Source organism: Lagopus muta, chromosome 12, assembly GCF_023343835.1.
Source record: "Lagopus muta isolate bLagMut1 chromosome 12, bLagMut1 primary, whole genome shotgun sequence".
Taxonomy (NCBI): Eukaryota; Metazoa; Chordata; class Aves; order Galliformes; family Phasianidae; genus Lagopus; species Lagopus muta.
This window is the reverse complement of record NC_064444.1, coordinates 1,326,147-1,338,590: the sequence shown is the minus strand read 5'-3', so window position 1 is coordinate 1,338,590 and position 12,444 is coordinate 1,326,147. Positions and strand designations below refer to the sequence as shown.

The following is a 12,444-nucleotide window of genomic DNA, read 5'->3' as shown; positions in this document are numbered from 1 at the left end:
GGGATGGGACCGATGCTGTCAGGGCCGGGAAGGCCGCACCGCCCCCCTCCCACCCGCCCTGGCCCCCCGCCCAGCGCCCGCCGTCAGCACAGATGGCCCCGCACCTGTCCCGACAACGCGGCCGCGGGGCGGGCGGGGCCGTTCCGGGAGGCGGAGGCGGGGGGAGGCCGGGCCCGGTGCAGAGCGAGGGGAGCAGCGGCGCTCTGCCCGCCCGCCCCGTCGCGGCATCCCCGGGGCGCACCCGGCGACAGCTGCCGCATTCCCCTCCTGAGCGAGGGGGGGATCCCGTACCCCACACCCCTCCCATCGCCCCCCGCATCTCGGGACCCCCTCCCAAAGGCCGGCCCCGACCTCCCCGCTCCCCCCGCAGCCGTCCGCCACGTCGGGCCCCGCGGTGCGGGCGGGAGGAGCGGGGGGGGGGGAGCCGGGGCAGCTGCCGGCCGGCCGGGGGGGCCCGGCCCCTTCAGCACATGTGCTGTCACTCAGCCGTCCCTGCCGTTATTGTCGCTCCGGGCCGGGGCTGCGCCATGGGGCCCCCGCTGCTGCTCGCCTGCCTGCTCGCCCCGCTCTGCGCCAGGGTAAGGGATGGGGCCGGGGGGTGGGGGGCAGCGAGGTGGTGCTGGGGGAGCGGTGGGGTTGGGGGGCACGGAGCCCTGGCCCCCATCGATGCATTTTCCTGGGGGTGGAGGGGATGGGGTTTGGGAGCAGTGTGGTGTTTCTCACTCTGTATGTCAGAGAACAGTGAGATGGGACTTGGGGGGGGCTTGAAATCACCTCACTGCCCTCCCCCCCCCCCCCCCTCCCCCCCCCCCCCCCCCGCCAGCGGTGCTGCCGGACCCCCCACACCCCACTGCCTGTGTGGAGCTCCTCAGTATGGCTTCAGCCCTGAGTACTGTGAGGCCACTGGGGCTCTGGTCTGGGCCCTAACAGCCCTGGGGGGGCTGCCACACGGTGGCTGTCCCCCACTGCACTGCCACCCCCCTCCCCACCTGTCCTGAGCTCCCACAAAGGGGGCTGTGGGTCAGCCCCATCTCAGCCTCACTGCTGAGTTCTGCAGACCCCACAGCGCAGCTCTGCACCTCACTGTGACCACCCTGCAGCCCCCTGTAGCCCCCGCTCCTCTTCCTAACCCCTCTGTAGCCCCCACGCCTCCCTACCCCCCCAGCCCTGTGTTCCTGACCCATGCAAACACGTAACTCTTCTTCTTCCCCAACGTTCCCCCCCTGCAGGATGCCAGCGCAGCCCTGGGCAGCCCCCCCGGCTGGCGGCACCACGAGGGGTCCCGGCGGGTGAAGAGGGCCTGGGTGATCCCCCCCATCAGCATCTCCGAGAACCACAAACGCATCCCCCACCTCCTGGTGCAGGTAGGCAGGGCCAGAGGGGATGGAAAGACCCCCATGGCATGGGGGAGGACAGCCCCCAGCCCCATCGCCGCTCCTCCCCGCACAGATAAAGTCCGACAAGCAGCAGCCCGGGGGGGTGATCTACAGCATCAAGGGGCCGGGGGTGGATGAGGAGCCCCTGGGCATCTTCTCCATCGACAAGTTCAGTGGCAAAGTGTTCCTCAACGCCACGCTGGACCGCGAGCAGAACGACCGGTTCCGGGTAAGGATGCTGCGCAGCCCCGTGCCCCCCCTGCCCTCAGCTGCATCCCCAAGCCCGGCTCTGCGTGCCCACAGCTGAAGGCCTTCGCACTGGACCTGGGGGGCACAACGCTGGAGGACCCCACGGACCTGGAGATCATCGTGGTGGACCAGAACGACAACCGGCCGCTGTTCCGCCATGACGTCTTCACCGGGCGCGTGGTGGAGGGGGCTGCGCCAGGTGGGTCTGAGCTGGGGGGGGGTCGATGGGTTGGGGGGGCGCAACCCGGCCCCATAAGTGGTCCCCCAGCCCCGTGGTGACGGCAGGGACCTGCGTGCTGACGGTGGAGGCCACTGATGCCGATGACCCCGAGACGGACAACGCAGCGCTGCGGTTCTCCATCCTGGAGCAGGGCCATGGGGAAATGTTCAGCATCAACGCCTCCAGCGGGGAGATCTGCACCGCAAAGGACGGCCTGGACCGTGAGGTGTGTGTGTGGGGGATTCCACAGCCATGTGTGGGGCCAGATGTGGTGTGGGGGGGCTCCACGGACTGTGGGCTCAGTGCCATCCCCTTCCTCGCAGGCTGTGGGGGTGTACAACCTGACCCTCCAGGCGGCTGACATGTCCGGGGATGGGCTGACCACCACCGCCACCGCCGTCATCTACCTGGAGGACATCAACGACAACGCTCCTGAGTTCACCAAGGAGGAGGTGGGCAGAGCTGGGCTGGGTGTGGGGCCGCAGCCCCCCGCTTGGTGCCGACCCCTCTCCCTGTCCCCCAGTTCTCCATGGAGGTGGAGGAGCAGGCGGTGGGTGTGGAGGTGGGCCGCGTGCTGGTGCACGATAAGGACCTGGCGGGATCTGCCAACTGGGCGGCCAAGTTCACCATCCTGGAGGGCGACCCCGAGGGGGCGTTCGCCATCCGCACCGACCCCCACACCAACGACGGCGTGCTGTCCATGGCCAAGGTGTGCAGCAGGGCGGCGGGCTTTGGGGATGCGGCAGGCACGGCGCAGCCGCTGATCCCGCACCCCCCCCCCTCCCACCCCGCGCAGCCGCTGGACCACGAGATGCGGGACCGCTTCCAGCTGACGGTGTCGGTGCAGAACCAGCGGCCGCTGGAGGCGGGGGTCGCGAGCAGCCCGCGGGCGGTGGCCACGGTGCGGGTGCGGGTGCGGGACGTCAACGAGGCGCCCGTCTTCCGCGAGAACCCGCGGCGCGTCAGCGTGCTGGAAGGGACCCCCCCGGGCACCGCCGTCACCACCTACACCGCCAGCGACCCCGACACGCGCCGCCTGCAGACCCTGACGTGAGCGTGCGGGGTGGGCGGTGCGGGGGGGGGGGGAAACGCGCGGCGTCTTCGGGTGCGCACGTGGAAGGGGCGCGCAATGTAACGCCGGCGTTCCTCGCCCCGGCGCCGACAGCTACGCGCTGCTGTACGACCCTGCGGGATGGCTGCAGCTCGACCCGCGCTCCGGCACCGTGCGGACCCAGCGGGAGCTGCGGGACCCGTCCGCCTTCCTGCAGGGCGGTTGGTACATCGCGCTGCTGCTCGCCCGCGATGACGGTGACCGTCCCTTCGCCCTCCCCCCCGCCGCCCCCCCCCCCCCCCTCCGCACCTTTGGGCGCTCCCCCTGACGGTTCTCTCCGTGCCCCTCCCCCCCCCCCAGCCGACCCGCCTCTCTCGGCCACGGGCACGCTGTCCATTGAGATCGTGGAGGTGAACGACCACGCTCCGCAGCTGCAGCCGCCGTCGGGGGCGGTGTGCGGGCGGCCGGGCCGGGGGGGGGACCCTTCTGCTGGGGGCCAACGACCGGGACCGGCCCCCCCACGGAGCGCCCTTCCACTTCCAGCTCAGCCCCCAGCACCCGCAGCTCGCCCGCAACTGGAGCGTCACCCGCTTCAACGGTGAGGGAGTGGGGGAACGGGGTCGGGGGGCCGCCGTACTGGGCTGATCCCGCTGACCCCGTGCCCCTCCATCCCCCCGCAGTGACGCACGCGGTGCTGGCCGTGCTGGCAGAGCTGCCCGCCGGGCCCTACTCGCTGCCGCTGCTACTGCGGGACTCCGGCACCCCCCCCCCGGGAGCAGCAGCAGCTGCTCAACGTCTCCGTGTGTCCCTGCGGCCGCGACGGGCTCTGCGATGACGGGGTCCTGGCGGCCGCCACAGCCGGTGTCGGGGTCGCCCTGGAGGCTCTCGTGATCATCGTCGGCAGCGCCGTCCTCCTCCTCAGTGAGTGGCACCGCAGAGCCCGCCCCCCACCGCCCCATCCCACCGCAACCCCAGCCCCACTTTTGCACCCGCACGGCCCCCACGTCACCCCAACCCCTTACCTCCATCCCCGCCACCCAACCCCTCACCTGCATCCCGCTTCACTCGCGCCTCCACCCGACCCCCCCACCCTCCATCCCGCAGTGTTGGTTCTGCTGGGGGCCGCGCAGGTCCGGAGCCGCCGCCGGGCGCAGCGGCGGGGTTTGCTGCAGCGCTGGGGGGACGACGTGCGGGACAACGTGCTCAACTACGACGAGCAGGGAGGCGGCGAGGAGGACCAGGTGGGGGCACCGGGCCGGGGGTCAGTGGTGGTGTGTGTGTGGGGGGGGGGTTGGTCTCATTGCCCCCTTCCCGTCCCCGCAGGACGCCTACGATCTGACCCAGCTGCGGCACCCCCCCGCCCCACGGCCGCCCCCCACTCCGCAGAGACGCCCCGCTGCGCTCCGCCACCCCCCCCGGCTCCTCCCGGCGCCCGCCCCGCGGCCCCTCCGACATCGAGGATTTCATCAACGAGGTGAGACGCGGCGCTGCCCCCCCCTCCCGTGCCCGCCCCGTATCCCATGGGGCTGATGATGCTCCCCCGGATCCCGCAGGGCTTGGAGGCAGCTGACAGCGATCCCAGCGTTCCCCCCTATGACACCGCGCTCATTTACGACTACGAGGGCTCGGGCTCGGCGGGCAGCGCGCTCAGCTCCATCGTCTCCAGCCTGACGGACGGGGATCAGGACTACGATTACCTGCGGGAGTGGGGGCCGCGCTTCCGCCGCCTGGCCGACCTCTACGGGCCGTGAAGGAGCCCCGACCCCGTCTGGCAGCCGGGCAACGCGGTGGCTCTGAGCGCAGCGGGTGCCGCTGCCGGGCTCCGCACTGGGGAGGGTCTCCCCTCCATCCCCAATAAAGCTCCCACCCCCGGCTGTAACCCCCGTGTACAAACAAAGGCACTTTTATTGGCAGCACGTCAGCACCCGCTGCATTCCTCTCTCCCACCCCCCCCTCACCTGGGCATCACCCCCGCCCCAGGACTCCCAGCAGCGCTCCTCCCGGGGCAGGATCCGGCCCAGCGATGTGGGGGCCGGGGGGCACGCAGCTCTTTCGCAGCCCCAGGGCCACACGGGGATGGGGGGCTCGGAGAAGCGGGGGGGCTCAGAGCTGCGCTTGGCCACTGGGGGAGGGGTCTCTGCGTGCACCCATCGCTGGGCTTGCCTCCTCCCCGCCTCGCGGCCAAGTAGCATTGGGAAGCCCCCTGGGGGCCGTGGCTACGTCTGGGTAGGGGGACTCGCAGGGCCGCGGCCCGATCCCAACGCCCTTTGGGCAGAGGGGACGATGCGGGAATAGTCGTGGGGAATGCCGCGGGGGGCGAGCAGGGGGAGGTGGTCCTCGCGGGGGGGACGGCGGAAGAGGGGGGGCCGGCGCTGGTTCTCGCCCTCCTGCAGGGAATGGGGCAGGCGGCGGCCCTGGCTCTCGGGCAGCAGCATGATGCTGAGCACCGCCAGGATGGCGAAGGAGGCGAACACCAGGTGGTGCAGGAAGAACCCGCGGCTGCTGGCGACGGCGGCGATGGGGGCGGCCGCGGAGCCCACCAGGTTGGCCCCCACAACCAGGCCCAGCCCCGCGCCTCTGCGGGGGGAGAATGAGCTGAGAGTTGGGGCGTGGGGGGGGGGCTGAGGGGGGGCTTAGGGGTGACGTCGGGGGGGGGGGGGGGGGTTGCGAACCGCTCACCTGACCACGGTGGGCAGCACCTCGCTGGCGAAGAAGATGCTGAGCATGGTGACGGCGTGCGAGGCGGTGACCCCCAGCACGGACAGCATCAGCACGATGAGCTCCAGGAGGTCTGGGGGGGGGGAGTGAGGGGGAGGAGAGCCGTGAGAGTGCAAACCTCGGCGCCCCCAACCCCCCCCCCCCCCGGCTCCTTACATTGGGTGAGCGCCAGCAGCAGCAGCGAGGCGGTGCCGGTCAGCACAGTGCACAGCAGCAGCACAGCGCGACGCCCGCAGCGCTCCGCGGTGACGCAGAGGAAAAGGCACGCGGCCGCTTCGGGGCCCCGCAGCGCGAAGTACGCGGGCAGGAAACGCGGGAGGTGCGGGGCCAGATTGCGGGTGAAGCAGTGCCGGATGCCGGAGCCGATGAACCTGCGGGGTGGGGATGGGGGGTGTGATGGGAAGGGTTGGGGACGGGGGTTTTGGAGAAGCCCGGTGCCGCTGCGCTCACGCGGTGAAGCCGAGGATGACGGCGTTCTTCCAGATGACCCTGGTGCCGAAGATCTCGCACACATTGTGGTAGTGGGGCTGCGGGCACTGCTCTGCCAGCGCCTCCAGCTCTGCGTGGCACAGAGCTCAGAGCCTGCACGACACGTCGGGATGGGGAAGGGGGTCCCAACCACCCCCACCCCCCTCCACGCACCCGCCATGGTGCTGCTCCGCTCCTCGGCCCCGCACCCGCCGCTCCCTGCCAGCGCCCGCAGCGTCTTCCTGGCCCGTTCCAGCTGCTGCGTGGCCAACAGCCAGCGCGGGGACTCCAGCAGCAGCGCCGGGCACCTGCGGGGAGGAGAGGGGTGGGCCGACATCACGGGGTGAGAAAGGGATTGTGAGAAAGGGACTGACCCCCCCGCTGCCACCGCCACCCCGTTCCTGGAAACCCTCAGCTCGAGATCTGAGCAAACGTTTACCCACGGCGCACGAGAGCCCCGCAGCCTTTGATGCCGAAGTGCGCAGGCAGCGGGCACCGCCCGGCCCCGCTCCCCCCGTGCTCACCACCAACACGCTGCCAGCAGCGCCAGCACGGCCGTCACGGCGCCCTGCAGCACCCGCCAGTCCCGGCACAGCACCGCCAGCCCCGGCAGCAGCAGCTCTCCCGCCAGCCAGGAGAAGCCGGCGATCATCGTCACCTCCAGCCGGTGCGGGGGGTCACACAGCTCCAGCCCTGGCGTGAGACGTGGGGACAAATGGTGCAGGATGGGGGTCGTGGCCATGGGGGCGTCTGCACCCTGCGGGTCCCCGATTCCCACAGCATCCCACGGCATCCTGCACTCCACAGCACGCCACTTGCTGGAGCATCCTGCGCCCTGCAGGATCCCGCAGCCTCCCGCATCCCTCATTCCCCAGCACACCACTTGCTGGACCCCGCAGCAGCCCCTGCCCCACAGCAGCCCACACCCCACTCACGTGCCACGTAGAGGGATAGGAAGGCTCCGGCCAGCGCAGCCCCAAAGAGCAGCCGTGCCACCAGCACCATGACAAAGTCGATGGCCAACGCCACGCTGAGCCCCAGCGGCACCGCCAGCCCCAGGGACACCAGGAAGGTGGGACGGCGGCCAAACCTGGGGCGGTGAGGGGGGGGTGAGCTGGCTTGAGGGTCCCATGGGGGGATGCCCCACCAGCCCCCCACCTCGCTACCTGTCGCAGGCCATGCCTGCAGCGATGCTGCCCAGCGCCCAGCCCAGCAGGTGCGTGGTTTGCTCCAGGGGCACCTTCCAACGTGCAGCACACACCAGGTCCCACTATGGGGGGAGGGGGAGTCCATAGTCTGGGGGGCTTCTGGGCACCCTCCATCCCATCCAAGGAGTGCCAGACCTCGGGAACACCCTCCAGACCTTCTGAGGTCCCTTGGACGCCCACCCCGGACCCCAGGGCTCCCCAGAGCTCCCAGCCCAGGATCCCTCAGGTACCCACAAAGTGCAGGGGTTCCGCCAGACTCTCCCAAGCTCCCCAGGCCCCAGGACTCTGCAGATCCTGCTCACATCCAGAACCCCTCAGCTCCTCCCTAACTTGGGGAACCCCCCCCAGACTCTTCCAACCCCTCCCCAATCCCAGCCCCTCCCCCCGCATCCTCCTGATCCCCTCAGAACTCAGGACCCCCTATGACCCCTCCACTTCCTTCTGAGCTCCCAAGGACCTCGGCTTCCCCTCTGTTCCAAACCCCCCAGGCCTCCTGTATGCCATTCACCCCCACCCCGAGACTCTTCCAATCCCTCAGCTTCCCCCAGATCCCATAGACCCTAAGAGCCCTAACCCCCAGAACGCAGGAACACCCCCCAGAACCCTCTCAATTCTCTCTCTGGCTCCAGCCCCCCACCCCAGATCCTCCCAAACCCCCCCCAAACTCAAGCAACCCTACAACCCTCCACCACCCCCGACCTCCTCCAGGTACTCCAGGCTCCTATCCCAGACCCCCCAGACTATTCCACACCTCCCCACGCTCAGATCCCGCCATTCCCAAAACTTACAGACACCCTTACACCCTCTTAACCCCCTCCCCAACCCCAGAGCCCCCCCAGATCCTCCCGAACCCCCCTCAAACTCAGCGGCCCCGATAAACCCAAACCCGGGCGCATTCCCAAATCCCCTCAACCCTCCCCTTCCTCCGGCTTCCCCGCAGACCTCCGTGACCAGATTGGAACGCAGCCCGGCGGCGGGCATCGCGTAGTGCCACCCTCGGGTGCACGGCCCGGTGCCGTTGGGCGGAGCGGCGGTTCCGCGGTACCGATACAGCTGACACGGGCTCCATCCGGAGCGCAGTCGCGGCACGGCGGCGCGGAGCAGAGCGGGCCCCGCCAGGCGGCGCAGCGGCGGCGGCAGCAGCGCGGGGTCGGGGCGGCAGCGGTGCGGAGGTTCGACTCCCAGCGCCCAGCCCAGCGCCCAGCCCAGGGCCAAAGCCGCGCACGGAGCCCACCCCCCCGCCGCCCTCCGGCCCCGCGGCCGCCCGCCGCTGCCGCAGCCCCCACCCCCAGGTCCCGGTCCCGGTCCCGACGCCGCCGCCATCCGTTCGGCCCCGCAGGTGAGAGCGGGGACCGCCCGCTGTGCCCACCCCTGGGCCGGGCTCTGCTCCACCGCCCGCCCCCGAAGGACAGAAGTTCGGTTCGGGGCGTTTGGAGCCGCGCGATGTCCCGGGGGGGGGGGGCAGAAAAACAGCGAAGGGGGAACGGTGAAGCGGGGAGCAAAGTAGGGAGGGGGAAAGGGGAGAAAAGGGAAAGTTCTGTATCCGCGCTGGGGCGCTGAGCCCCGCGATGCCCACAGCTCCGGGATCGGGGGCTGAACGGTGGGAGGGGGGCGAAGCAGCAGCAAGGCCGCCGCGGGGCTCAGGACGTGAATAACAAGGAGGAGAGGAGCGTTGACTGAGAGCCGCATCCGGGACCGGCAGGCGCACGTCGTGCCGGGGGGGCACAGCAAGGGGCTCCGTGGGGCTCAGCTGCTCCCCTGGCAGCGCTGCTGGACCGCAGAGATGAAGGTAATTTTAATTAATTTATTTATTTCTTTACACATAACTGAAAGTGATGTTACAGTACATAAGTTATTTACAACTGTGCAGTAATGTGTTGCAAAATAAATTATCTAGAAGGCAGCAAAAGTACATTGTTAATGTATATAAAAACTGTACAGCATTTATGGGATACAATTTTTCTTTATATGAGTATTGGCTCTGTAGTGTTTTTCAAGTTATGTTCTCAGAAAGAGAAACGAAATGCCCAAGATTAAAGGAAAAAAAAAATATATATATATATATAAACCACATGGATTTGACTCCATTAAAAACACAGTTGGCAAAGTCCTTTCTCTGCGTTCCCGCTGCCCATCGCCGGGCTCTGCTGGGCTCTGCTGGGCTCCGTGCCCGCGCCGCAGTGCTGCCCGTGGGCACCGCTGTCCTTTGTCCCCGGTTGGGTCTCCTCGTGTTCTTTCGACTCAGTCTTTTTTGGAGACACCCCCGGGATGGAAGAGAAAATCGCCCCCTGCCCCCCCGTGGTCTCCTCTCCGTGCGCAGAGCGCCGCCCTGTGCCAGGCAGCAGCTCCTGCAGCTCCGCCCGCTGCTGCCGCCCGCCGCCGGGCACGGAGGGGCCGCGCCGTCAGTCCGGCACCGAGGGCCGCGCTGTGAAGAAAGTGCAATGTTGTGTTTCGTTTCCGATCGGTTTGTTGTTTGTCTGTTTTGCTGTATTTCTGCCGATAGCTGCTTCCTCCTCCTCTGACCAAGGGATTCATCAGCAAGCGGGAAGGGTGAATGTGAGCGCGACCGCCCGACCTCGGAGGGCTCCGTCCGTGCCAGTGTTCAGTGACGTCTCCCGGTGCAGAACTGTCATGCCGGCAACAGCACAAAGTCATCGTTCACGTCGACCATCGGCACGTAGAAGGAGGGCACCTCGTTGACGCAGAGGGATTTGTGCCCCGCGGGGTCCAACTCCTGCACCTTCAGCTGCCACTCCATCCTCTGCACCGCGTTCAGCGCGGCGGCCTCGTGCTGCTGCCGCATCAGCAGGCACGTCTGCAGGAAAAGGGGACAGAGGGGTGGTGAGGGCCGGGGGGGGGCGCTGCACCCTTGGGAAGGACAGGGATGCTCCTGTGGAGCCCCCACCACAGAACGGATCCCTGCCTGCACGCTGTTAAGGGCGCTGCAGCGCGGCACCGAGCGCCCGCCTGGCCTGGAGGCGACGCAGAGCTCAGGGCGCTCTCTGTCACCACGAGCCAACAGCAGCTCAGGGGAGCCTGCAGGGGCAGGGCTACAGCCTGGAGCAGTGATTGAGCAGCCGGTGGGAAGGCAGGGCCAGCCCAGGGGAGCTCAGGTGCAAGCAATGAACCTGAGTGATGGAGGGGCTGGAGCCAGGATCATCCCCCTCCCAGACCTCATTTAAGGGCTGGCAGTGGAGGTGAGGGCATCTCTTGCTGTCTACCTGAGGCCTTCCAAAGGTAAGCAGCTCTTTTCTTTCATTTCTGCCTCTGTGGCTGCTGTATTTAGGCTTATTCTCATTTGCTGCAGACAAAGACTGTACCACCCTGCTATTATCTTCCTATTACAGAGCCTCACAGGGTTGGAAGGGACCTCAAGGATCATGAATCTCCAACCCTCCGCAGCCTGGGAGGTGCAGTAGCTTTGGAAGCCACGAGCACTCAGAGCTCTGAACCCATGGTGTCAGTAACAGGGCTGACAGGGTGCTGCTCCCTACGCAGAGCTGCCACCTCTCTGTCACCAATGGATCAACATCTCCCCCAGGTCTGCCTGCCCAGGGCCCCGCAGAGCACTCTTAACTCTGCCCAATTCCCAGTTTGCTGCAGTCAGCCAAGAACAACCGTGGGGGTGAGTAGAACAGGAGGCTTAGGCTGACAACGCAGCAGCAGCCAGACGGGCAGCCCCAAGCAGAACGTGTCCCCATCCCCTGGTTCTGGCTCAGCAACCCCCACGCCTCGCTGCAGAGCTTCTGGAAGCCACAGGAATGCAGCTCCCAAAGCTGTGCCCCATGGTGCTGAGCAGTGGATCTGTGCCTGGTGCTGCACCCACAGCCCTCACCTTCATCCGGTCGTACTTGTCGTCCACGTCTTGCAGCCAGGAAATGAACTGCCGTGCGTTGAAGCGGTCCCTGACCGACTTGTTTTCGTCTCCCTGAGCAAAAAGGAATGACGTGGGAGATGGGTTATTTGCTCTCAGCACTCCAAGGTCCAACAGGCCGTGCTCAGACCCCTCTTACAGCACTCGCTCGCTGCGATCAGAGCGGGGGGACGTGGGAGCACAGCCTGACAGGCAGACACTGCCTGCTGTGTGGTGGGTGCAGGAGATGCATCAGAGCTCCCAAACCCGGCACAATTCCCTCTGAGCAGAGGAAGGGATCCCACGTCCTGTGTGCTGGAAGCAGCCCGGTGCTTTCCCAGCCAGCGTTCAGATTACTTTAACGGTTCTCTCCCTGTAACTCAACCCAGATAAACCCATTTGCTTGGGGTCTTGCACAGCTCCCCAGGGACAGCCCTGTGCCGGCAGGCAGGCACTACTGACCTGATTTTCTAGAGGCATGTTGTAGACCTCGGAGTCCAGCAGCATGGTGCAGGCACTGAAGGGCACAGCCTGGTTGGCAATAGTCCGTGCTGCCCGACAGTGCACCCTCAAGATCTCCTGCTCGCAGGAGACAATGAGCTTCTCCTGGGAGAGAGCAAACACAACAGTGAGCGTGGCAACCTCAGTTTCCCTTAGCAAAGGGAATTCAGGGCTCTGTCCCCAGCAAGAGCTGCTGGCGCTGCCTTACCCGCTCGATGCTGTGCTGGAGCCGCAGCTTCCCCCGCACGGCCTCCTGCTGCTTGAACAGCTCCTTCAGGGGCTCCGCCAGCGACGGCGGTGGGGCGATCTGTGGGGCACAATGGGGCAGTTAGGAAACGCTGTTTTGGTCAGGCAGCAGCACGGGCTGCCCAGGGAGCTGCAGGAGTCACCACTGCTGGAGGAGCCAAGAACTGCAGGGCTGTGGCACTTGGGCCCTGAACTGCTACAGGAAGGAGCAGGCAGGTGTGGGCTCAGCTATGCCCATGGCAGTGCTGGCAGGCAAATGGGGTGTGAGCTCATCAGACCAGCACTGATGCATGGGCTGCGTCGTATGGGCAGCAGAAATAGCCAGAGTACCTGACCCTGTCTGCAGCAGGGAGGGAGGCAGTTGCACTGACCTCCTCCTGCAGGATCCTGGAGCTGCTGCCTGCAGTGCCAAGCACCTGCAGAGCACGTTTGTGCAGAGCAGCAGAGGCAGATCCTGTGTGCTGTCAGCAGGTGAAACAGCAGCACTCAGTGGACAAAGGCAGCAGCTATCCTGCACTCTCTGAGGTTCATTACTGCATTGCCTTTAAAAGCCA

General features: G+C 67.3%; 3 protein-coding genes across 5 annotated transcripts in view; 1 reads left to right on the top strand and 2 right to left on the bottom strand.

Annotated features, from left to right (window-relative positions):
• The first annotated feature begins 22 nt into the window (after positions 1-22).
• Positions 23-4,764, top strand: CDH15 (cadherin 15). Its single transcript, XM_048958794.1, is given in 17 exon segments — positions 23-578; positions 1,230-1,364; positions 1,450-1,605; positions 1,680-1,824; positions 1,911-2,071; positions 2,169-2,297; positions 2,369-2,554; positions 2,642-2,895; positions 3,011-3,153; positions 3,257-3,378; positions 3,380-3,494; positions 3,577-3,656; positions 3,658-3,817; positions 4,001-4,137; positions 4,220-4,254; positions 4,256-4,370; positions 4,450-4,764. Coding segments are annotated over 17 exon segments (2,757 nt in total). The 5' UTR covers positions 23-92; the 3' UTR covers positions 4,648-4,764.
• Positions 4,765-4,841: 77 nt separating this feature from the next.
• SLC22A31 (solute carrier family 22 member 31) lies at positions 4,842-8,613 on the bottom strand. 2 transcript variants are annotated; one of them, XM_048958807.1, is made up of 9 exons: positions 8,233-8,613; positions 7,249-7,352; positions 7,018-7,172; positions 6,607-6,775; positions 6,257-6,390; positions 6,065-6,173; positions 5,771-5,985; positions 5,576-5,687; positions 4,842-5,473 (listed from the first exon to the last, which is right to left on the bottom strand). In XM_048958807.1, exons 1-9 carry the CDS (start codon positions 8,611-8,613, stop codon positions 5,113-5,115), a joined length of 1,740 nt encoding a protein of 579 aa, XP_048814764.1. In that variant the 3' UTR covers positions 4,842-5,112. The 2 variants fall into 2 exon arrangements, with proteins under 2 accessions (XP_048814764.1, XP_048814765.1); XM_048958808.1 differs by having other exon boundaries at positions 4,845-5,491; positions 8,233-8,381.
• A 466-nt stretch (positions 8,614-9,079) lies between these two features.
• The window catches only part of ANKRD11 (ankyrin repeat domain containing 11), an 80,469-nt gene continuing 77,104 nt past the window's right edge, over positions 9,080-12,444 (bottom strand). For both annotated transcript variants that reach the window (XM_048958790.1, XM_048958791.1), the window contains exons 10-13: positions 11,853-11,951; positions 11,606-11,749; positions 11,126-11,218; positions 9,080-10,105 (exon numbers count right to left, since the gene is read on the bottom strand). In XM_048958790.1, coding sequence (XP_048814747.1) covers positions 9,920-10,105; positions 11,126-11,218; positions 11,606-11,749; positions 11,853-11,951 — 522 coding nt within the window. In that variant the 3' untranslated portion in view covers positions 9,080-9,919. The remainder of the gene's footprint in view (positions 10,106-11,125; positions 11,219-11,605; positions 11,750-11,852; positions 11,952-12,444) is intronic.

What these genes read in the sequence shown, in the direction of transcription:
- SLC22A31 (XM_048958807.1), bottom strand. Translation starts at nt 8,613, where the DNA reads ATGGCGGCGGCGTCGGGACCGGGACCGGGACCTGGGGGTGGGGGCTGC. An exon ending in GCAGGCATGGCCTGCGACAG is followed by an intron (nt 7,173 to 7,248) that starts GTAGCGAGGTGG and finishes TCACCGCCCCAG; the next exon opens with GTTTGGCCGCCGTCCCACCT. An exon ending in CCTATCCCTCTACGTGGCAC is followed by an intron (nt 6,776 to 7,017) that starts GTGAGTGGGGTG and finishes GTCTCACGCCAG; the next exon opens with GGCTGGAGCTGTGTGACCCC.